General features: G+C 38.6%; 1 protein-coding gene across 1 annotated transcript in view; it reads right to left on the bottom strand.

Annotated features, from left to right (window-relative positions):
• Window positions 1-1,797: 1,797 nt before the first annotated feature.
• Window positions 1,798-24,835, bottom strand: part of FUNDC2 (FUN14 domain containing 2) — a 29,924-nt gene continuing 6,886 nt past the window's right edge. The window contains exons 3-5 of the mRNA XM_025371970.1: window positions 11,638-11,713; window positions 6,526-6,657; window positions 1,798-4,137 (exon numbers count right to left, since the gene is read on the bottom strand). Coding sequence (XP_025227755.1) covers window positions 4,060-4,137; window positions 6,526-6,657; window positions 11,638-11,713 — 286 coding nt within the window. The 3' untranslated portion in view covers window positions 1,798-4,059. The remainder of the gene's footprint in view (window positions 4,138-6,525; window positions 6,658-11,637; window positions 11,714-24,835) is intronic.

Below are 24,835 nucleotides of genomic sequence, written 5' to 3'. Positions count from 1 at the left end.
AAGTATTAAGATTCATGACCCTTAAAAAGAATACAAGCATCAGAAATATAAGCTACACCATATGACTTCTAGAAAAATCAGGCTCAGAACTAAAATAGGTTTTCTGCCCAATTACTCAAATGTTAGTGTGACCTCTTAGAGAATTGGGCAGAAAATGTATTTTAGTTCTGGGCCTGATTTCCGAGAAATCATACTGGATTTCATGACAGATAAATGAAGCTGATAATTTGGTGGAGGGAGCAGAGGGCAGCAGTCAAATTTTTATCTGGGGTCCAAAACTGGCTGTGAGCTTCCCTCTGAGAAGAAATTGACATCATCATGAAACATTGATGATACTCAGAAATTTCAAATCCATCAGTGTACCATTTTTTTTTCAAGCAGATTCCCAAACTGTTCCAAATAAGAGCCCAGCCATTAGTTATGCCCATCTTTCTGGCAACCATCAAACAAAAGAATGATGGAGAGACTATTCTTACAATAGTTAACCACACAATAACTCTGCTTTCCAAAACCAGAAGCACCCACCCCAAGAGTATGTTGGCTAGAATTATGCAAGAGTTCATTCCTTGTAGAATCTGGTCCTGCAACTTGAATCGTCTTCTGCCAGCATCCATGAGACAGTAACTGCCCAGATCCAGTAGCAAGGACTGTCATCCCAGTGGTGGGGGAGTCAAGAACCCCACTGTCCTGTTAATGGCAGGAGATGGCAGCAAACAAGTGGCCATTTGGGAGGAGAGTCATGCTAATAGATTATCACAATGACAGTAACACGACAATGGGCTGCTCAGGCAAGGGTCCCCACCACCACATCCCTCCCCCGACCCAGCTCCCGTGTCAGCAATGAGGATACACATCCTTGGGGGAGACTGAAACATTGGACTCCATCTGTTGAGCCCGAGCAGGCAGCCGCCAGAAAGTGCCCCTGGATCTGTCTCTGCTCTCCAACTCTGGGGAGAACCTTGGAAAGAAGAGACTCAAACGTTCTACCTCTCCTGTAGCATACTCCAAGTCCCCATCCCACCAGGTCCCATTGCAGGAGAGACGCTGGGTCAAAGGGTGGCTCAAAGTGGCGAGGACGCAGGGCGGACCCACAGTAGCCAGGAAGGGGACAGAAGGGGTCCCTGATGCCATCCTATTGGTTGACAACTTGGAAGCCTTGAGTGCGGTGTTACCACGTCGCTGCCACAAGGGGGCGATGAAACTCCGAACACATTCCAAGTCAAGTTTCTCTGGGCCATACACAGCGACAACGCTCTTCCCAAGGAAAAACTTCTGCCCCACCACCACTAATTAGGAACGTTATTGGACTCTGCTACTGGACAAAATACGTGCCTAGCTCAGCAGGCCTCTCCAGTCAAATGAAAATAGTGCACTGAAAGGTGGAGCTGCCTGGTCCTTGAATCATCTCGGTTTGCATGGAGGAGTGGTAGCTGTTCTTTTGGGGGAAACCTTAACTCCCACTTCACCACCTGAAACAAAGATGCTGGCAAAATAGGGCCTTGATTCACAGGTACCCCTAAATGCCTGAGCCTACTTCACTGATGGTTCAGCTAAACTGAAAACAAGGTGTGCAGCTGTGCGTGTTCAACCTCCATGCCAGCTCTGTACAATCCCAAGTGGGCGCCGTGGACTCACATAGTGGGCAGAACTCACAGCCATTCTCATACTAGCAGGATGAGGCCAACCTGCAATACTGACCTCAACCATGACCCTCACAGTCCTAGAGACAACCAGCTGGGAAAAAACTTCAGGAGAGACCTACCTACAGATCTTAATTCAGACAATCAGGATAGAGTCTGAGGCCAGACTATTACAACCTACTCAAGGTAATTTAGAACCACCTGCTAATCTTTGCTGTACTCACCAATAATCACAGGAAAAACAGATGCACCAAAAGACAACCCCTACCCCACTGGAGAGGCACTGGGTGGCCAGTCTCCCCACATGCAACCCAAAGGGGCACAGAGCATTTTGGTTAGCTTTGCTGTTACCATCCCATTGCTGTGGGTAAGTCACACAGCTAAAGTGGCTGCAGTCACTATCACCATATATGGCATAACCCAAGAGACCCAGATGTCAGGAGAGGCAGAGTATGGGGAAGCAGGAAACAGATGACTCAGTGTCACTACATATATCCATATCAATATATATAGATATAAATATATAGCAAACAAAAATTTAGAGGAGGATATATAAGGTTAAGAGACTTATTCAAATCATGCAAATACAATGTGAACCTTGCATGAATTTTGATTCAAACAAACTAAATGTAAAATACTTGAGACAAGGAAATTTTGAACACTGATCAGATTTTGGATATTATGTAATTACTGTTAATGTTTGATATGATGAGGTACTATATTTATGATTTTTAGAAATAATTTTTACCTTTTAGAGATACATACTGAAATATGATCAAATGACATTTTGATATTTGTTTCACAATAATTAGTAAAAATGAGCATAGCTATAATTTTGTTGTAGGTGAGTGATAGATACATGGGGGGATTATTGCACTATATTCTCTACTTTTATATATTCCTGAAAGCATCCATAATAAAAAGTGAAAAAAAATAAGTTCTTATAGAAAAATACGCAGCAAAGAGGCTCATACCATTATGGTTTTGAGATGATTCATACATATTGCAAACAAAATGGCTTATGTTTCCTTAAATGTAAGGAGAAAAACACAAGTAGGTGATTTCTGTAAAGTTCCACACATCCACTGGTAGTTTTGATTTTCAAATTCAATACATCATTCTCAAGACGGGTTAAAATGCAAACATTTTTAAATGTATGGCCTTAGAAACACACTCATATTTCACAAGAGATCATCTCCAAGATTAATGATTAATTCTGAGTAAAACTAACCTTTAATAGTGAGTTTTCTTTCTGTAAAGTCATTATTCATATATTCCACAAATACTCAGCACCTATTAAGTGCTAAGCCCTGTGAGTATAATGGTGAAGACAGAGAAGTCTTACCCTCTGAAAGCTGACTGATATTCTGGTTGGGACTGTAGACATGGTAACATGCCACTACAGCAAAATATGCTAAGATTCTGTGTGTGTGCATGTGTGTGTGTGCGTGTGTGTGCATGTGTAAGCTTTTAAAGAATTCTAGAGGTTGTGGTCATCATGAGACGGTAGATTACACTTGACGGAAATTTATTTCACATGTATCACAAGAAAGATACAATATGTATCTTTCTTAATTCGGAATCCCTGGAAAGCTACTTCTTTAAAATTCTGGTTTAAATGTTATATTTCAAACTAACTAGATAAAAAAAAAAAATAGAAGTGGCACAGAGGAGTTATGGCCACCCCTAATGTTTTGATAAGAATACTTCATTCACATTTCAAAGCTTAAAACCTTTTCTACGAAATAAAAATCCAAGATCTTCCCTTTCCCACCTAAATCACTCGTTTTACAATAAATAAACCCTTTGGAAACAGCCATGAGATACATTATCCTGTATGGTAGAAAACATTCCTGGACAACATCGGATTTTTCAATTATAATAATTATGCTGCCAATTTTGTCGGCATAATTATAACAGATTTAAATAGCTCTTTCTGTAATGTAAAGCCAACTAAAAAAGAAAGTAGACACCAAGATACCAAAATCTTTCATGCTTAAAGGCAAATGTATTCAGTTCCTTTCCATGCAGCACACAATAAGGTTATCTATGTGCTTATTTCTTTTCCAAATCAACAGTTCGGGACAACCTTTCAGGATCTACTCATCCTCCACAGTCAGCCATCTTGCAACGTGTTCTCATAAGTGTCTTGCATGGGGGTAAAGGAACTTTCTTGTTGACCTACAGACTGACCAAGTAGGGGGTGTACTGGGAGGAGAGCTAAGGACTATTGTCTCTTCTGCCACCATCAGGCTCATGGTGCCACATTAACTTGTACCAGCAGACGCTTATAGAAGCCACTCGGATTTGCCATGGCAGGGAGGAAGGAGAAGAGGAGAAGGGACTCGATGTCCTATGATGGAGTGTAGAGGTTGCTGGCTGGAAAAAAACAGGAACAATGAACATGAAGTCATCTTCCTTAGGATGCCATGCCAAGCAGAAAGCCTCCGAAAAATCCCCCAGTCACTAGAACATTCTTCTTCACAAATGACACCACCTGAAAACAGAAGATAGTACAATGGGTTGTTTTGCTAAGGATGTTAATAATATTAAGAATCATCTCTATTATACCTATGCCTGCTCCCAGGTAGATGCTATAAATTCTCATTCTCACACTTCACCACATCTAAGATGATTAACAGGTGAGGTTCTTATTTCCTTAAGTTCCCAAAGCTTCCCACCTCCCCTCTACCCTTCTGGAAAAGCTCCCAGTCATCTGAGACTCAGTGCATACATTCAGACACTCTTTACGGCTCCTTAGTCTGTCTTCTACCAATCTCCTGACCACTCCCCACCCTTCCAAATTCAGAGACAATTTTGGTAACTGGCTCAGACTTCCTCTTTCTCCTAAGTATGATCACCACCTTAGAAAGTGTTCATATGAACAAGACATCCAACATCCTGGCCTGATCATTTCTTGAACTCAAATACAGTGACTTCATCTCCAAACCAACTAAGCTACTCACACCCTGACATTCCCCTAACATTTTTCACACTACCACCCCATCCTCCTAGGACCACTGTCTCCTAACCCTCCAGTAAGCCCTTACTCCAACTATGCCTATGTCTTCCTGCCTCATTTCCACTCTTCCCCCAACTCTCCTGGACCTCTACATTTCCTTAAATGAAGCACTTTCGTCATCTGCCATTGGGGTAAAGAAAAAAAATCATACAACTTCCTGAAAAAATTGGTTTAGTTTATTATTTTTACTACTCTTTCTTCAACCTTGCTAATTTGGCTTTCAACTGCACCACCCCACTAAGCTGTTCTCACTGAAGTCATCTTGTTACTAAATACTGAACTAAATCTTCATCCTATTTCTCAAATCAGACCACCAGCTCTATGAGTAAGAAAACCAGCCACTGCATCCCCAGGGCCTGTGACAGTGCCAGGCCAGGAACAGGAACACACAAATTTGTGAAATTCCAAATCATCTGGTTACTTTATAACAAACTCCCTCTGTGAGTCAACAGTTGGTTCCAATCAAATATTAACTTTATACTTTTTATTATATACACTTCCAGTATTATTTTAGAAGTTTTCAGCACGGCGCCATGGCTCACACCTGTAATGCACTTTGGGAGGCCGAGGTGGGAATACTGCTTGAGCCCAGAAGTTTGAGACCAGCCAGGACAACACCGGGAGACCCTGTCTCTCCAAAAAATTTAAAACTTCACCGGGTGTGGTGGTACACACCTATAGACCCAGCTACTCAGAAGGCTGAGGTCAGAGGATCGCTTGGTTGAGGCTACAGTGAGCCATGACTGTGCCACTGCACTCCAGCCTGGGTGACAGAGTGAGACCTCTCTTAAAAAATTTTTTTTTACTCACTGTGGTGAGTCACTGTGCCCAGCCATGTATTATTTTTATAAACATTTGAATAATAAAGTTTTCATGAAATAAAGTATAACTTTCATAACTTTGAGGAGAGACAGAAGGAAGAAAGGAAAGAGGAACCATCTGGGCTCTGGGCTCCTGTAGATACCCACCTCTGTCACCCTCCCACTCTGGGTAAAGGCACCAGCTTTGACCAGCCACTTGCCAATCACCAGGATGAAGAGCCACTCACAACATGAGAAGCCTGAGGCACACACAGGGTATTTCTTCTCCCCTGCACTCAATCTGTCTGTTTTCCCTGTGAGGCTAGAGTGAGATAATGGGAGAATCTCCCATCACTCCAGGCTATAGAAAGTACCAGCTATCTTCTTGACACCCTGATCCTTGCTTATTTCTCCCCAGTTCAGTGTACTTATTTATTTGGGACATCTGACATATTTCTAAAGGTAATAACGAAGCAGCAAAAAATATCCTTTTAAAAAGTAAGAACTTCTCCTGTCCCTACAGTGCCAGGTTATAATCTAACTTGGCTTTAATGAACAAGATCAGGGGTTAGCAAACTACAGCCCATGGGCCAAATCCAATATGAACCTCTTTTTAGATAAAGTTTCATTGCAACACAGCCACATCCACTTATTTAACATATCATCTATGGCTATTTTCATGATATACAGTGGAGCTGAATACTTGTGACATTTCCACTAGTTATATGCAGAACAAGCGGAGTATCAATGTTTCAGAGATACGTGTGTATGGGGACAAAATCATACTCTGCTGCCCTACATTCCTACAAGAACTGGTTAAAGGGATAATCACTCCACAAATGTACACAGACAAAGGTTACCAAACACTTTAATTATCCAGCTTTTAAAAATGCTCTGAAGTGATGATATTCCAAGTTAGTTTTGTCTCATTACTCTAAGTTCTTTGTAATGCTGAAGCCCTGTCCATCACTGAGATATGGTGCAACAGGGTTAAGCCTTGTTTTTGTACACACAAAATTGTCTGCACTGTTCACACACTACACATGAACAATGCGAGTCTCACCTCCTCAGCTTTGCTCCTGACCTCAGTAGGTATCTGATTGCTCTTACGGATCTTCAGCTGCTCTTTGGCTTTCTTCATGTCCTTCTCCACTCGTTGCCAGTCAACTTTGATGTACCCAGTATGGTTTGCAAGCTACAGTATCAACAATAATGACAACAAGAAATGAGAAACAGATTTGTTATTTCTTTTCATCAGGATAAATCCTGAAGTAGATTCTCGAAACCCTCTGACTTTCCATTTTTGGAGACATCTGCCATTTGATTCTTTGTATCATGATGACATCTATTCAGCATCACCCCAATATGTGAAGCCATATGCCTGGCACTAGAAATAACTACTGGCAATTCTTGTATTTATACTCTTACAACCCTTTTACAAAGAGTTATGTAAGATGAAAATCAAGGTGGGGATCAAGATGTAGGGTGAAGAGATGGACCTTACAGCCAATACAAATGTTTCCAGAGAATGACCCTGACAATGTGCCCATGAGTGTCAGTTTCCTGACAATGTGAACAGAATAAAGCATTCAGGCAGTAATTACTGTTGCTTAACAGGAAGAAATATAGCATCCAGCCCCACAGAGATTTCTCATGAGCAACTTCATATAAACGGGTATTAAGAGAAGCACATCCAAAGACACCTACAGCATATACCTATTTCCCTTGATAAAAAAACAGCAGGCAGAAACACTAAAACTCAGTGTAAATCTGATTCAAGCATGTAGTTTTTTGATGACGGATTAATATCATCCAAGGAATGAAGAGAATGACTATAGCCAACCAATGAATGCCCTATCAATATCACTTCTCTCTACCTGGATATCTCAAAATATCCCAAACTAAAAGTCGTCACTTTGCTAGAGTCTCCTCCTGCATTGTTGCTCTTCCTCTAGTCCCTATTTTAGCTAATGGCACCACCAGTCACCCAAACAGACTACAGAAAATACTTGTGATGTGTATCATAAACAAAACATTGAGACTCAAAAAAAGTGAACTTCTTATAGAGATCAGTAAGAAAGAAAATTCACTTTAAAAATGGGTAAGGGCAATTCACAGAGGAAGGTGTCCACGAAAAGGAAAAAGTTCAACCTCACAAGTAATCAAGCCATAGTAGCTCTACTTATGAGTTTATAACTAGAAATTCACAAAAGTCTATCAATACATGAATGGATAAACAAATTGTATCATGTTTACACAATAGAATATTACTTAGTACTAAAAAGAACAAATTACTTATAGCAACCACATAGTTGAGTATCAACGTTTGTATCTAAAAGGTGGCTCTGGTTCATTTACTCTGTTTATCCCACAAAATCCTGCTATTAAACTGAGAGAATACATGGACTAGCTATTTGAAGGCTCTTACATAAAAACAGCAGCATGCAGATTGGAAAAGACCAGAAAACCAAAGCACCACCAAACTGGTGGCGTGTTTCCTGCTTTTCCTGCAGTATCGCCTGGCTTAACCTCAAGGCAGGACTCAAGAAACATCTGACGAAATTCAACGCAAATTCATGATAAAACTCTCAGAGAAAGAGGATTAGAGGGGAACTTCCTCAATTTGATAAAGAACATCTACCAAAAAAAACCCTGCAGTGAACTCAGAGTCAGCACAACATGGCAAGAAAAAGAATTAGGAGGCATCCTGATTCACAAGGAAGAGGTCAAACTGTCTCCAATCATAGACATCTTTGTCTACATAGAAAATTTCATAGACTTCAACAAAAAAACAAAAACTCCTAGACTAAAAAAGTGAGTTTAGCAGAGTCACAGGATACAAATTCACACAAAACCAACTGAATTTCTAAATGCTAGCAATTTGAACTGGAAATGAAAAATGTTTAAATGATTTACAACAATAGGTGCTAAAAATAATTAAATATTGGGTACAAATCAAATAAAACATACAGGACCTGTATACTGAGAACTACAAAACGCTGAAGAAAGAACTCAAAGACAACCTAAATAAATGGAGAGATGACATGTACATGGAATGGAATGCTCAACACAGAAATGAGATGCCCAATTCTCTCCAAATTGTCTATAGATCCCAGCAGGATTTCTTATAGATACATAAATAAGCTGGTTCTAAAATTTATATGGAAAGGCAAAGGAACTGGAATCACCAAAATGATTCTGAAAAAGCACAGAGTTGGGGGAATCACACTACCTGATTTAAGATTTACTATAATGCTACAGCAGTCAAGACAGCATGTGATACTGAAGAAGACAGACACAGACCAACGAACAGAATAAAAAGTACAGAAGCAGACTTGGACAACTACAACTGATTTTTTACAAGGGTGCAAAAGTAGTAATGGTGGTGATGAAGTCCCCTGGGTGGCCCAGACCAGGATTGCAAGGTGACTTCCTGCTCTCCTTGGCATTACTAGGGGACTGCACTGCCGGGGCAAAGCAACACCAGAACTGGGAAAAGCAGCCTCTCCCGCTGCAAGGTCCCTCCAGCGCCCTCTACTGACAAAGCTCAACATCCTACTTCCATTGCAGCACAACAAGTAGAGGGAGCTGAATAAACTGACAACTGGCAAGCGTTGTTGCTGGGCTCTGAAAGCTGCAAAAAGTGCTGGAAATGATCTACAGCTTGGTAAGAAAAAGCAACTACATTCATAAAGACGTGAAGGAAAAATTTCACTGTTCACAGATGGCATAAAAAGATTTTATAGACAAAACCCAAAAGAATCCCAGACAAGTCAGAAATAAGAGACTTTTTTAACAAGGTGGCTGGCTGAAAGAACAACATAAAATATCAACTGTATTTCAACACATTAGCATGAATCAGAATGTGTAGTTTTAAAAATTGTATCATCCACAAGAGCAACTAAAGTTATAAGGTATCCAGTAATAAAACTGAATCACAGATGTACAAGAGCTATATGGGAAAATAATAAAAGTCTATTCAAAGGCATTAAAGAAAACCTAAATAATTGGAGAGAAAACCCATGTTCACAGATAGAATACTCAATATCATAAGAGATATCTACATGGTTCCAATGCAATTCCGATAAAAATTTCAACACGATTTTTGAAAATAACTGACAAGTCTGATCTAAAATTTAGATGAACAAGCAGGAACACAAAAGTAGCTGCAACACTCCTGAAGAATAAGGTGGAGAAATTTGCATTACCAAATATTAAGCTTTAGTACTGTCATAAAGATAGAAAGTTGACTAGTGGAATAGAACACAGAAACCAGAGTCACAGCCACACATACATGGATTTTGATATATGAAAGAGACAATGCTGCAAATGTTGGGAATGGGAAGAATTATTCACTAAATTCTGCTCAATTATCAGTATGGAAAAAAGGAAACTGTATCCCTATGTCAAACTATAACTCGTGATATAACTGATCTCCCAACATTATGCTTGCCTCCTGCTCTCACTCCTCTGGTGACAGATAACATGAGTGCCTGCCACCAATTCTCCACGTTTCACCTCTGCAGCAAAGCAGTGTCCCTGTACCCCTTGAATATTGGAATTATCCAACACCAAAATCTCATTTTGAGGTGCCTTTCTGGAGACACTTTCAATACCAATTATTTCTGTCAGGGCCCCAAAAAGAAAGAGAGGACACACTCAAATTAAGACATTTCAAAGCAATATTTAAGATGTTTATGAAGTTTGGGGCAGCATATAAGGGAAACCACAGGGATAGAGATGTTACTGCACTTCCACCTGAAGGGTCAAGGGGAAGGAGAGAGAGGTGTAAGGAGAGGCCCCACCTTGCAGGGCGTCTGACCTGTCCAGCAACAGAGCCAGCACCTAACAAGCCTACAGGGAAGCAGCCAACAAAAGTGAGGCTACATGACTTTTGAGGCTTGGGCAACAAAGGAGATGCAATTTGCACCACGTTTCTGGAGCACTGTGCTTGGGAGTCCTGAGGTCAAGGTGGTGTGAGGAAGCCTATGCCGGCACAGGGACCACATGGAAGAGCACTGAGACTATGGACATGGGGGAAGTAAGGAGAGGAGGAGGGAAGACAAACAGAGACAGAGAGACAAAGAGGCCCCACAAGTCCAGACCTACCCCAATCCTCTGATCATCTGGCCTGTAACCACATGAGACTCTGATCCACAAGCACCTACCTTAACCCTCCCCAAACTCCTGTGACCATGAGAGAGAATAAAGTGATCATTATTTGAAGCCATTAGGTTTGGGGGAATTTGTCATGCAGCAATACCACACTCAACCCAGATACAGCCAGTTACCAGCTTCCCTCTTCAATACATTTGATTTTCACCTGACCTATCTGCAAAACTCACTCCAATCATGGTGCTAATGCAGAACTTACCTTGCAAAAGTGAGGGTGGCCAACTGTGGGAAGAGACAAAGGGCTGTGAATTCAGAGACTCTGGCATGATTCAGCAAGTTATGGCTCCCACAACACAGCAGCACTATGCACCGCTGCATGACAGAATCACGTCAGGAGTTTTAAGTTTTCCAATGAAATCACACTGTGGGTCAGGGGTGGCACAGGTTGGCTCTTTTAAAAACTCCTAGGTGATTCCAATGCGGAGCCAGGTTTGAATATCAATGCTGCAGAGCTAAGAAATGTATGCTTAATACAATCAAACGTCAGTTTTCTTTTGTTTTTGGAGAAACTGCTCCCCTTTTCTTTTTCAAGTCTTGCTTGTAAGTCTCTCCTAAGCAGTCTCAAAAGAACTGGCAACCACTGGTTCTGAAACTATGGGTCAAGGAGACAGCAGACAACATCTGAGTGTACTGTCACTTAGCTCCCATTTCTCATCACATGCTCCACGTCCCCTCTGTAAAAGGTAGCTATATTAGCATATGAGACTAAATCATCACAGCACACTTATATTTTTGAAATCACATCTGCTTAATATTTGAGCTGGTCTTAAAAACTCTTTCAAGGGAGCTATGATAAGGAATTTGCACTTCTGTCCCCACATGAGGAAATAAAATGTGACTGGGTAAATAACATTTACTAGTACAATGGATAAAATTTGACTCAAACGGTCACTAGCATTTAAAATAGTACACAGCCAGGACTGTATTACAACTCCCCACACCACATTCCTTAATGGGCAGGTGGAATTTCCAAACATCTGAGAACATTTCACATACAGACCTGAAGGAGAAAAAATCCACCTCCCACAGCTGTTGCAGCCAACTTTCCAACCTTCTGGAATATGAAACCCGTGCACCTACAAAAACAAATCAACATCAGACAAATTGATGAGCTGTCAGTTTTGCATAAACAATGCATTTCTGGCAATGTTGATATCTTATGTAGCTTAAGATGATCTAGCTCCTTCCTATCCCCTACATAAAGCCCAGCCCCAAGAGGAGCATGCCATAAGGAAATCAAATCTTGGCTCTATGAATGTTGTGGTCTTGAGTAAGTCCCTTAAAACTCTCAGGTTATATTTTTAAAAGACGACTCTGGCTACATTGTGGAGAAATGATTAAACGGGGAGGATGAAGTCAGAGACTCTAGTTAAGAGGGTAAAGTAGCAATCCAGAAGAGAAATGAATGCCATGGGCCGAGGTAGAGATTGCAAGGAGGGAGGAGACCTGAGAACTGTTTGTGAAGAAAAAAATAAAACACGCCTGAGTTTGAGGACAGGACAGTTGCAAGGGATAAGTCACAAGATTCTGTCCTGAATGTGGCATTTTTTACAATATAAAAACAAGGAAGAGAAACAGAGGAAAAGGTGGGGAAGGGAGGGGAAGAGATAATGTCATTTTGAATGTGTTGAATGCAAAATATCCACATGATATCTGAGTGGCAACATCTCGTAGCCAGTTTAATATAATTATGCGTTTCTTTATTATTGTCTATCTTCCTGCCCCCACCCGATACATAGCTTCATGAAGGCAGAGATTTGTTGTGTTCATTGCTGAACACGTATCAGCTGTAATCATTAACCATTGTTGAAAAACTCCTCCCTAGACTCCAATTATCCAGTCACCTTCCCTTTTTTCTGCTCTCCTGTACAGCAAAACTACTTTGAGGCCATCTCTTTTGTCCTGTGTCCATATTCTCTCACACCTACTCCATTCAGGCTTTTGTCCCATGACTTCAATGAAACCATTCCTATCAAGGTTACCACTGATCTTGACCTCACCAAATGCTAGTGTTCACTTCTCAGCTTTAATCTCATCTGACCTACAACAGCTTTTGACACAGTCAATTTCTCTCCCCTTCTTAAAAAAAAGAAATTTTATTGTGTATATTTGAGGTTTACAACATGATGTTATGGGATACATATAGACAAGTAAAGTGGTTACTATAATGAAGCAGATTAATATATCTATCATCTCACAGTTACTTTTTTGTGGTAAGAGCAGCTAAAATCCACTTATTTCATGGAAATCCCTAAGGCAATACACTGTTGGCGGGAATGTAGATTGCTACAACCATTATGGAAAACAGTATGGAGGTTCCTAAAGAAATTAAAATTAGAACCACCATGCAACCCAGCAATTCCTCTTCTGAGTATATACCCCAAGGAAATGAAATCACCACCTCATAAAGATATCTGCCCTCTCATGTTCAGTGCAGCATTAGTTTACGGTAGCCAAGATAAGGAAACATCCTAAGTGTCCATCAATGGATGAATAGATAGAGAAAATGTGTATACAATGGGATACTATTTAGCCTTAAAAAAGGAGATTGTGCTGTTTGCCATAGCATAGATTTGGGAGGACATTATGCTAAGTGAAATAAGACACAGAAAGACAAAATACTGCACGATCTCATATGTGTGGGGAAAAAGTCATATATACAGACAGTGCTATAATGTAATAAATATAAATATAAAGAAATAAAACTGGTTACCAGGGATAGGATGGGAGGAAATGGGAAGATGTAGGTCAAAGGATACAAAGTAGCAAATATGTAAGAGGAGCAAGTCTAGAGTGTACTAGGGTTCCTTTTTCTCCACATCCTCATCAACAATTATCTTTCTTTTTGATAACAGCCATTCGAACAGGTGTCAGGTGATATCTCATTGTGGTTTTAATTTGCATTTCCCTGATCACTGGTGATGCTAAGCATCATATACCTCTGGTGGCCATTTCCATGCCTTCCTTGGGGAAATGTCTGTTCAGGTCTTTTGCCCATGTTTTATCAGGTTGTTTGTTATTCTGCTATTGTACTCTCCTTCTTGACATCTTTCTGCTCTGGAATACCATTCTCTCTTGGTTTTCCTCATATATCACTGGCCATTCCTTATCAGACAATTTTGCTTCCTCTTTCTGACTTTTGAATGTTAGGTTGTCCCAAGACTCAGTCCTAGAACCTCTTTGCTCTGTGTATTCACTTTCTATCTGCTGGGTGTATACCATGATCTCTGATGTAGGTTACTGTTACAGCTCCTCATCTGGACTCCTTACCTCCACTTTTGCCCCCTAGAATCTATTCTCAATATAGCAGCCCATACAATCCTAAACAGGGGACGACAAACCGCAGCCTGGGAGCCAAATCCTCCCAGACATCTCTTTGTAAATCAAGTTGCAACGGAGACTGTGTGACCCATAAAGCCTACAATATTTACCATATGGGCTCTTTTCAGAAAAATTTCGCTGACCCCTGCTCTAAAATGTAAGATCAAGGTACACTTCTGCTCATAACCTTCCAGTAGCTTCCCTCCTCACTAAGAGAGAAAGTTAAAGCCTTACACTTAACATCTTGTCTCCCATTACCTCACTACCCTCATTGTCTACTGTTCTCCCCTTATTACATTTCAGCTCAGTAAGAGAAAGAACTACAAATACAACAATGCATGGAGAACCTCATAAGACTTAATCTTTTTTAAACAAAAGTTAGATGTCAGGCAGTATATTTCTGAAGCAACTCTGAAATTGGAAGGTTGGTAGGACCAGTAAATAAATCGTAAGGGTCCATTTTAAGAGCGTTCCACTGTTCAGACTTACTGAAGTATAATCAGAGTCACTGATACATATTTAGAATGGTTACAGATTTTTGCTATTACAAAAAATGTTGCACTGTTTATAACACCTGGCTTTTTCTCTTTTTAAAACAAAACATGCATTTTTAATAAAGCCTAATAATAAAGCTAGACCCAAAAAGATCAAGCAATTTCTAAGTAACTGGATCCAAGAACAAGAATCAAGCACATTTATAAGAATAAAAAATATCTAGCACCCAATGAAATAAAATTCATAATATCTACCATCTAATTAAAAACTACCAGGCTTGCAAGGCAGAAAAATATGAACCATGATTAAAAAAAAAATCAACTAAAAGAAACCCAGAAATGATACTGATGACAAAATTAGCAGACAAAAGCATTAACAGTTATTATAATTATATTCAATATGTTCAAGAAGCTAGAGAAAAGACTGCACATAATAAATAGAGGCAAGGAAGCTCTTTTAAAAACATGCAAATCTTGGCTGGGTACAGTGGCTCATGCCTGTAATCCCAGTACTTTAGGAGGCCAAGGCAAGAGGATTGCTTGAGCCCAGGTGTTTAAGGCCAGCCTGGGCAACATAGTGAGTCCTCATCTCTCTAAAAATAACTTTTTTTAATTAGCCAGGCATGGTGGCATGCACCTGCAGTTCCACCATTCGGGAGGCTGAGGTGGGAGGATCTCTTGAGCCCAGGAGGTAGAAGTTGCAGTGAGCTGTGATTGTGCCACTGCACTCCAGCCTAAGCAACAGAGCAAGACAGTCTCAAAAAAAAGATGCAGATCAAACTTCTAGAAATAAAAACTACAATGTTTGAGATGAAATATATAGCAGTTTAGACACTGTAGAAGATTAATAAACTTCATGAAATAGCAATAAAAACTATCAAAAATGAAATAGAAAAGAGATAAAAAAATGAAAGTGGTTATGATACTGAACTATAGTTATACAAGATGTTACCATGGGGGGAATTGGGGAATGGGCATAAGACCTCTCTGGATTATTTCTAACTGCATGTGAATCTACAATTATCTCAAAATAAAGTTTTAAAAAAGTAAACAGTATTAATGAATTGTGGAAAAACTTCACACAGCCTAATAAATGTGTAATTGGAATCACTGAAGGAGGACAGAAAAAAATATTTGAAGGAGGACAGAAAATATTCCAAGCTTCAAGAAAACTATATATCTACAGATCCAAAAAGCTCAATGAAATCTAAGCAAAAGAGACAAAGAAGGCCAGGCATGGTGGCTCACACCTGTAATCGCAGCACTTTGGAAGGTTGAGGCAAGAGGATCACCTGAGGTCAGGAGTTTGAGACCAGCCTGGCCAACATGGTGAAACCTCATCTCTACTAAAAATACAAAACTTAGCCAGGTGCAGTGGCGCATGTCTGTAATCCTAGCTACTCTGGAGGCTGAGGCACGAGAATCACCTGAACCTCGGAGGTGGAGGTTGCAGTGAGCTGAGATCATGCCACTGTACTCCAGCCTGGGTGACAGAGAAAAGAAAGAAGAAAGAAAGAAAGAAAGAAAGAAAGAAAGAAAGAAAGAAAGAAAGAAAGAAAGAAAGAAAGAAAGAAAGAAAGAAAGAAAGACAGAGACAGACAGAAAGGAAGGAAGGAAGGAAGGAAGGAAGGGAGGAAGGAAAGGAGGAAGGAAAGGAGGAAAGAAGGAAGGAAGGAAAGGAGGAAAGAAGGAAGGAAGGAAAGGAGGAAAGAAGGAAGGAAGGAAAGGAGGAAAGAAGGAAGGAAGGAAAGGAGGAAGGAAGGAAGGAAGGAAAGGAGGAAGGAAGGAAGGAAAGGAGGAAGGAAGGAAGGAAAGGAGGAAGGAAGGAAGGAAGGAAAGGAGGAAGGAAGGAAGGAAGGAAGGAAAGGAGGAAGGAAGGAAGGAAGGAAAGGAGGAAGGAAGGAAGGAAGGAAAGGAGGAAGGAAGGAAGGAAGGAAAGGAGGAAGGAAGGAAAGGAGGAAGGAAGGAAGGAAGGAAAGGAAGAAGGAAGGAAGGAAGGAAAGGAGGAAGGAAGGAAGGAAGGAAGGAAAGAAGGAAGGAAGGAAGGAAAGAAGGAAAGAAAGAAAGAAAGAAAGAAAGAAAGGAAAGAGAGAGAGAAAGAAAGAAAGAAAGAAAGGAGAGAGAGAGAGAGAAAAAGAAAGAAAGAAAGAAAGAAAGAAAGAAAGAAAGAAAGAAAGAAAGAAAGAAAGAAAGAAAGAAAGAAAGGAAAACTATAGCAAGGTACAACCTAATCAAACTGCTTAAAATAAATGGTAAAGAGAAAATCTTTTTTTTTATTTTTTTATTTTTTACTTTTTATTTTTTTTTGGAGATGGAGTCTCGCTCTGTCACCCAGGCTGGAGTGCAGTGGCGGATTTCGGCTCACTGCAAGCTCTGCCTCCCGGGTTCACGCCATTTTCCTGCCTCAGCCTCTCGAGTAGCTGGGACTACAGGCGCCCGCCACCAAGTTCAGCTAATTTTTTGTATTTTTAGTAGAGACGGGGTTTCACTGTATTAGTCAGGATGGTCTCGATCTCCTGACCTCGTGATCTGCCCATCTTGGCCTCCCAAAGTGCTGGGATTACAGGCGTAAGCCACCGCGCCCGGCCTAGAGAACATCTTAAAAGGAGCCTGAAGGGGGAAAAAAAGAGGTATTAGATAAAGAGGAATAAAGTTTGGAGTAAACACATTTCCCACAGAAAATAATACAAAGCTAAAAGACAATGAAGTAACATTTTCAATGTACTGAAAAAAAAAAAAAACCCTGTCACTCTAGAATTCTATACTAAGTGATCTTGCAAAAACAGAGATGAAATAAAGACCTTTTTCACAGATACAAAAACTGGAAAAAAAAATATCCCCAGCAGACCAGCAATACAAGAAATGTTAAAGGAAGTTTTCAGGCAGGGGAAAATGATATCATATAGAAATCAGGATCCACACAAAGGCATGAAGAGCACAAGAAATGGAAATTATGGAGAGAAATATGAAAGGCTTCCTTCTTGTTATTAAAAACTATAAAAATTCAGTATTTAATGCAAAAATAATAAGAATGTATTATGGATTTATAAGACATGTAAAAGTAAGATCTATAGCAATGAAAACAAAGGGGGAAGGGGAAAATGGAAGCATACTGTTATATCATATATGAAGCGGTAGATTTCTTGAAGGCAGACTATAAGTAGAAGATGTCTCCTATAAACCCTAAAGCAACCACTAAAATTACACAATGAACAATTGTAGCGAATAAGCTAACAAAGGATGTAAATGTAATTATGAAAATATCCATGAAAATGAAATTATGAAAATGGAATTGAAAATATTTGATTGAAGCAACAAAATAAATAAATTGGACCTCATCAAAATTAAAAATAAATTGGACTTCATCAAAATTAAAAACTTTCTTGTATCAAAGAACATTATCAAAACAGTGAAAAAACAAGTTAGAGAACAGGACAAAATATTTGCAAATCGTGTCTGGTAAGGGTCTAGAATCCAGAACATATAAAGAACTCTTACAACTCAATAACAAAAAGACAAATCCAATTAAAAATGGGCAAAGGACTTGAGTTGACATTTATATGGAGAAGATATACAAATGGCCAGCAAGTACATGAAAAGATGCCCAAAAGTTAGGTGAGTCATCAAAAAAGTAAACATAGAATTATCGTATGACCCAACAATTCCACTCCTGGGTAAATACAAAAAAAAAGAAGACCTAAAAATAGGTATTCAAAAAATACTTCTACCCAATGTTCATAGCAGCATTATTCACAACAGTCAAAAAAGGTGGAAACACCCCAAATGTCCACCAACAGATGAATGGATGAACAAATTGTGGCATATACATACAGTGGAATCCTACTGAGCTATAAAAAGGAATGAAGTAGCAATATATATACACTATAACATGGATGAACCTCAAAAGCATTATGCTAAGTGAAAGAAGCCAAATACAAAAGTTCACCCGTTGCATAATTCAATCTATATGAAATGTTCAGAATAGGTCAGTCCATAAGGACAGGAAGCACACTGTGGTTGCCAGGAGTTGAAGGAGGGAAGAATTAGGAGTAACTGCTCAATGGGTACTCAGTTTTATTTGGAGGTGATAAAAGCATTTTAAAACTATATAGAGATAGTGGTCGTACAATATTGTGAATGTACTAAGTTGTACTAAACTATAAACTTTAAAATGGTTAGTTTTATGTTATGTGAATTTCATCTCAGTATATATGTACACACATATATAACATATATACTTATATTATGCACATACACACACACAAATACTTGATCCAAAAGAAACCAAAAAATGAAAACAAAGAACAGATTAAATACCAAGATGGTAATTTTGAACCCAATAATAACAAAAACAAACATCCCACTTGCAATCTACAGATTCAATGCAATCCACATCAAAATTCCAATGATACTTTTCACAGAAAGAGAAAAAAAATCCTAAAATTCACAGGGAAGTACAAAAGACCCCTAATAGCCAAAGCAATCTTCAGTAAAAAGAACAAAGTTGGAGGCATCATCATACTACCTGATCTCAAAATATACTACAAAGCTATAGTAACCAAAACAACATGGTCCTGGCATTAAAAACAAACACATAGACCAACGGATCAGAATAGAGAGCCCAGAAATAAATCCATGTATTTACAGCCAACTGATTTTTGACAAAGATGCCAAGAACACACAACAGGGAAAGGACAGTCTCTTCAAAAAATGGTCCTAGGCAAACTGTTTATCCACACGCAAAAGAGACCCTCATCTCAAACCGTTGCAAAAATCAACTGGAAACAGGTTAAATACTTAAATATAAGACCTGAAACTGTAAAACTGCTAGAAGAAACCAGGGAGAAAACTCCATGACACTGGTCTGCACAAAGATTTTTTGGATATGACCCGAAAAGCAAAGGCAACAAAAGGCAAAAATAGACAAATGGGATTACATCAAACTAAAAAGCTTCTGTACAGCAAAGGAATCAACAGAGTGAAGAGACAGCCTAAAGAATGGAAGAAAATATTTGCAAACCATACATCTGATAAGAGGTTAATATAAAAGATATACAAGGGATTAAACAACTCAATTGTAAAAATATAACCTGATTAAAAAATGGGCAAAGGACCTGAATAGACATTTCTCAAAAGAAGACATACAAACATACAAATGGCCAATAAATAAGGTATATGAAAAAAATGCTCAACATCACTAATCATGAGAAAAATGCAAACCACAATGAGATATCACCTCACACCTGTTAGGATGGCTATCATCAAAAAGACAAGAGATAGCAAGTGTTGGTGAGGATGTAGAGAAAAGGAAATTTTTGTACACTGTTGGTAGGAATGTGAATTAGTAGAGCCATTACAGAAAACTGTATGGACACTCCTCAATAAATTAAAAACAGTAGAACTAATAACATATGATTCAGCAATCACACTACTGGGTATACAGCCAAAGGATATGAAGTCAGTACATTAAAGAGGTATCTGCATTCCCATGTTCACTGCAACTATTCACAATATCCAAGATACATACAACTTAAGCGTCCATCAACAGACGGATAATGAAAATGTGGTATATTACATAATGGAATACTGTTCGACCCTTAAAAAGGAAATCTTGACATTGTGACAACATGGATTAACCTGTAGGACATTATGCTAAGTAAAATAAGTCAGGCAAAGAAAGACAAATACCAAATGGTCTCACTTATATGTGGAATCTAAAAATGTCAAATTCATTGAAATAGAGAATGGTGGTGACCACAGGTTGTGGGGTGGGCGGTTGGGGAAATGTTGGTCAAGGACACAAAAATTCCAGTTAGGAGAAAGAAGTGTAGGATATCTACTGTATATCGTGGTGACTACAGTTAATAGCAACATATTATATATTTGAAAATAGGTACAAGAGTAGATTTTAAGTGTTCTCACCACAAAAACATGGTAAGTATGTGAGGTAATACATGTTAAATCGCTTGATTTAGCCATTCCACAATGTATACATATATCAAAACATCATGTATATACAATTATATACAATTTTCGTGTTGTTTTGTTTCCTTTTTGAGACTGGGTCTCATTCTGTCACCCAGGCTGGATGGAGTGCAGTGGCACGATCTTGGCTTACTATAACCTCTGCCTCCCAGGTTCAAGCCGTCCTCCCACTTCAGCCTCCCAAGTAGCTAGCACTACAGGGTGCACACCACCACGCCCAGCTAATTTTTGTATTTTTTGTAAAGATGGGGTTTCACCATGTTGCCCAGGCTGGTCTCAAACTCCCGAGCTCAAACGATCCACCTGCCTCGGCCTCCCAAAGTGCTGATATTAAAGGTGTGAGCCACTGCACACAGCCTACAATTTTTACTAGTCAATTAAAAGAATTTTTAAAATAAACCTAAATGTAAATAGTCTAAGCACCCTAATTTAAAGGAAGAGATTGTCAAACTGGATTCTAAAAAATTAACAACCACCTATATGGAAACTACAAGAAACCTACTTTACATGTAAAGACTCAGCTGGGTGTGGAGGCTTATGCCTGTAATCCCAACACTTTGGAAGGCCAAGACAGGCAGATCATTTGAGGTCAGGAGTTCGAGACCAGCTTGGACAATATGGCAAAACCCTGACTCTACTAAAAATACAAAAATTAGCCTGGGGTGACAGTTCACACCTGTAGTCCCAGCTACTTGGGAGGCTGAAGCAGGAGAATTGCTTGAACCCGGAGGGCAGAGGTTGCAGTAAGCCGAGATCACACCATTGCACTCTAGCCTGGGTGAGAGAGCAAGACTATGTCTCAAAAAAAAAAAAGAAAGAAAGAAATATAAAGACTCCACAGGACCCTATTCCATGTGCCTCTTCCCTTGGCTGAGTTAATTTGTATCTTTTTACTGTTAAAAACTTTTTAAAATATGAAATACTTAGGGATAAATCTGATATAAGATGTGTAAGATCTACAAGCATTGCTGAGAGAAATTAAAGAAAACCTAAACAAACTGGAGAGAGACACCAATGTTTATGGATCAACGCAATCCCAATCAAAATCTCATCAGGTGTCTGGCAGAAACTGGCACCAAGCTAATTCTAAAATTCACATGGAAATGCTAAATACCTAGAATACTCAAAATAGCTTTGATGAAAAACAATTTGGCAGTACAAAGAGCTCAAAAACATATAGTCAACTGATTTTCAACATAGGTGTAAAGGCAATTCAGTGGAGAAAAAGATAGTCTTTTTTACAAATGTGGGCACAACTAGATATCCATATGCAAAAAAAGCTTGGATTCCTACCTTATACCATATACAAAAAGTAAATCAAAATTGATCACAGAACTAAATATAAAATCTGAACCTATATACCATCTAGAAAAAGCGAGAGAAAATCTTGGTGACCCTGGATTAAGCAAATATTCTCAGACATGACACCAAAAGCTGGAGCTACAAAAGAGTTGCACTTCAAGATTAAGAACTTCTGCTCTTTTAAAGGTACAGTTCAGATAATGAAAAGCTACACAGAAGTAATGTATTTGCAAATCACATATGTAAGACTTCTATCTAGAATATTTAAAGAACTCTCACAATTCAGCAATGAAAGAAAACCAACAACCCAATAAAAATATGTGGAAAAGATTTGAACAAATAAGTCACCAAAGATATACGAATGGCAAAAAATAAGCCCATGAAAATGTTCAACATCATTAGTCATTAGAGAAATGCAAATTCAAACCACAATGAGATCCAACTTCATACCCACTAAGATGGCTGTAATCAAAAAGATAATACCAAGTGTTAGTGAGGATGCAGAGGAACTGGAACCCTCACACATTGCTGGTGGAGATGTAAGATGATACAGGCACTTTAAAAACTGGCAGGTACTTGTAAATTTAGAACATTCACTTACTACGTGACTCAGCCATACTATTCCTAGATATTTACCCAAAAGAAATGAAAGCATATGTTCATACAAAGACTTGGACACAAACTTGAAGTTTTATTTGTAATAGCCAAACAATGAAAAAAATACTCAAATGTGCATCAAAGGTGGATGGAGAAACAGATTGTTGTACATCCATACAACAGAGTACTACTTAGCAATAAAAAGGAATGAACTATTGATAAACAGAAAAGTACAGATTATCTCAAAATTATTATGGCGAAGGCTGACGCAGGAGAATTGCTTGAACCCAGGAGGCAGTGAGCCAAGATCGCGCCACTGCACTCCAGTCTGGGCAACAAAGCAAGACTCCATCTCAAAACAAAAAAATGTATTATTATGGTGAATAAAAGAAGCCAGGCAAAAAAGAATATATACTATGTAATTCCACTTCTAAAAAGAATCTAGAAAACGTCAAGTAATCTATAGTAATAGAAAGCAGATCAGTGGTGGGAGCATGGCATGAAGGAAAGAGCGTGGGATTACAAAGAGGTACAAAGCAGCTTTTGAAGTGATAGATATGTTCATTATCTTGACTGTGATGATGGTTTTATGGGCATGTACATATGTAAAAATGTATCAAATTGTATACTTTAAATATGTGCAACTTATAATATACCTATTTATTAAACTTAAAAACTAAGAGATAAAGAAAATAGCCAAGATGTTCCTAAAGAATAAGATAGCAGACACACAAATATGCATGCACACACACACTCACATAAAGCAACGGGGAAAGGGATAGCTTTTGCAATAAATTAAGTTGGGACAAATGGGTATTCCATATGGGGAAGAAAAGAGGAATCTACCACATACCGAGCACAAAAACAATTCCAGGTGGATAATAAATCTAAATGTGAAAGGTTAAATAAAAGTTCTGAAACATGGGGTAGGCAAACATTACTTAAATAAGTCATAAAAATCACTAACCATTAAGGTTAAGATTGATAAAATTGACTATATTAAAAATAAGATCTTCAGTTCATCAAAAGATACCATAAAATGAAAAGATAACCACAGAATGAGTGAAAATATCTGTAATACACACAACTAACAAAGGACTGAGAATATTCAGAATATATAAAGAACTCTTACAGCTTAACAAGGGAAAGAATGACAACTTCAGAGGAAAAAGACTAGAGTGGAACTGAAAGAGGAGATCCAAATGGTCAACAAACATACGTAAAAGTTGATCAATGTCACTCCTACTTGGGGAAATGTAAATGAAGCCACCATGAAATACTACTACATAACTACCAGACTTGGCAAAATGTTAACAGTCTGGATTTAATTGCATTACCTTGCTAAGGAAAAATTAACTAATTTTTAAAAAATTTAATAACCTGGCAAAATCAAGTGCCGCCATGTACAACAACAAGTTCATTCAGTCCTTGTTGGGACTGTAAACTGTTAAAAACAGTTTTGGAAGGTGGTTTGACATTATTTAGTGAAGCTAAAGATACCTATACCCATTACCTGGCAATTTCTAGGTACAGACCCTACAGAAATGTATGCATATATACACCGGGAAATCTAATACTCATATCAGCATAGTATTAGCCAAAAATGGAAGCAACTCAAATATCAGTCATCAACTCAATCAATATACTATGGTATAGTCATATAATGGAACTCAAAATACAAATGAAAGTGAAGAAACTACAACTATACACAAAGTAGTTGAACATATGAAACATCAGGTTGAGCAAAAAAAGCAAGACTCAAAAGAATACATACTGATTGCATTTACTTTAAAGTGGAAACCAGGTAAACCACAGTATGTTATTTAGTGACATAACTGGTGTTAAAACTACAAAGAAAAGCAATGAAATAACTGCATAACAACCTCTTGAGTTTCTAGGGTGCACCACATTTTTTTTAACCTGAGCAGTTGTTACATAGGTGTTCACTCTAAGTATTTGCTAAAATGTACATCTGTTATATGCGCTGTTCTATATTTGCTATATGGTGCTATAAAATTTTTCAAATGTAAAGAGTCTATGAGATTAATAGATTCAATATTCACCTATGAAATTTGCTATTAACATTTTTTGAATTTATTACAAATGAAACCATAAGCTGTATCATATTAAGTTATCATCTGACATAGCTAATAAGTAGTTAGCTCTTTATTCTACCAGTTACCAGCTATGTGACCTTGGGCAAACTAATCTTTCTGAGCCTCAGTTTCTATAAAATGAGGACAGAAAATAACAGTACTAATTCCAGAGTTATGAGAAGGAAATGAGACATCTATGTAAATACTTCAAACAGAACCTGGCATATAGCAAACAATCATTATGTATAACCATTAAATGGCACTTTAAGATGATGTTTAGACACACGCTACACATTAAGTGACCAATTTCACAAAAGCCAATGTGTTTTCATTGGTTAAAGGAGATGATGGTACCTATAACTGCAATACTAAATCATGCACAAAAGACAATGGACATCTTTCA

This window comes from Theropithecus gelada, chromosome X (genome assembly GCF_003255815.1).
Source record: "Theropithecus gelada isolate Dixy chromosome X, Tgel_1.0, whole genome shotgun sequence".
Classification (NCBI taxonomy): Eukaryota; Metazoa; Chordata; class Mammalia; order Primates; family Cercopithecidae; genus Theropithecus; species Theropithecus gelada.
Note: the sequence above shows the minus strand (reverse complement) of the source record. Positions and strands in the feature narration are given on the sequence as shown.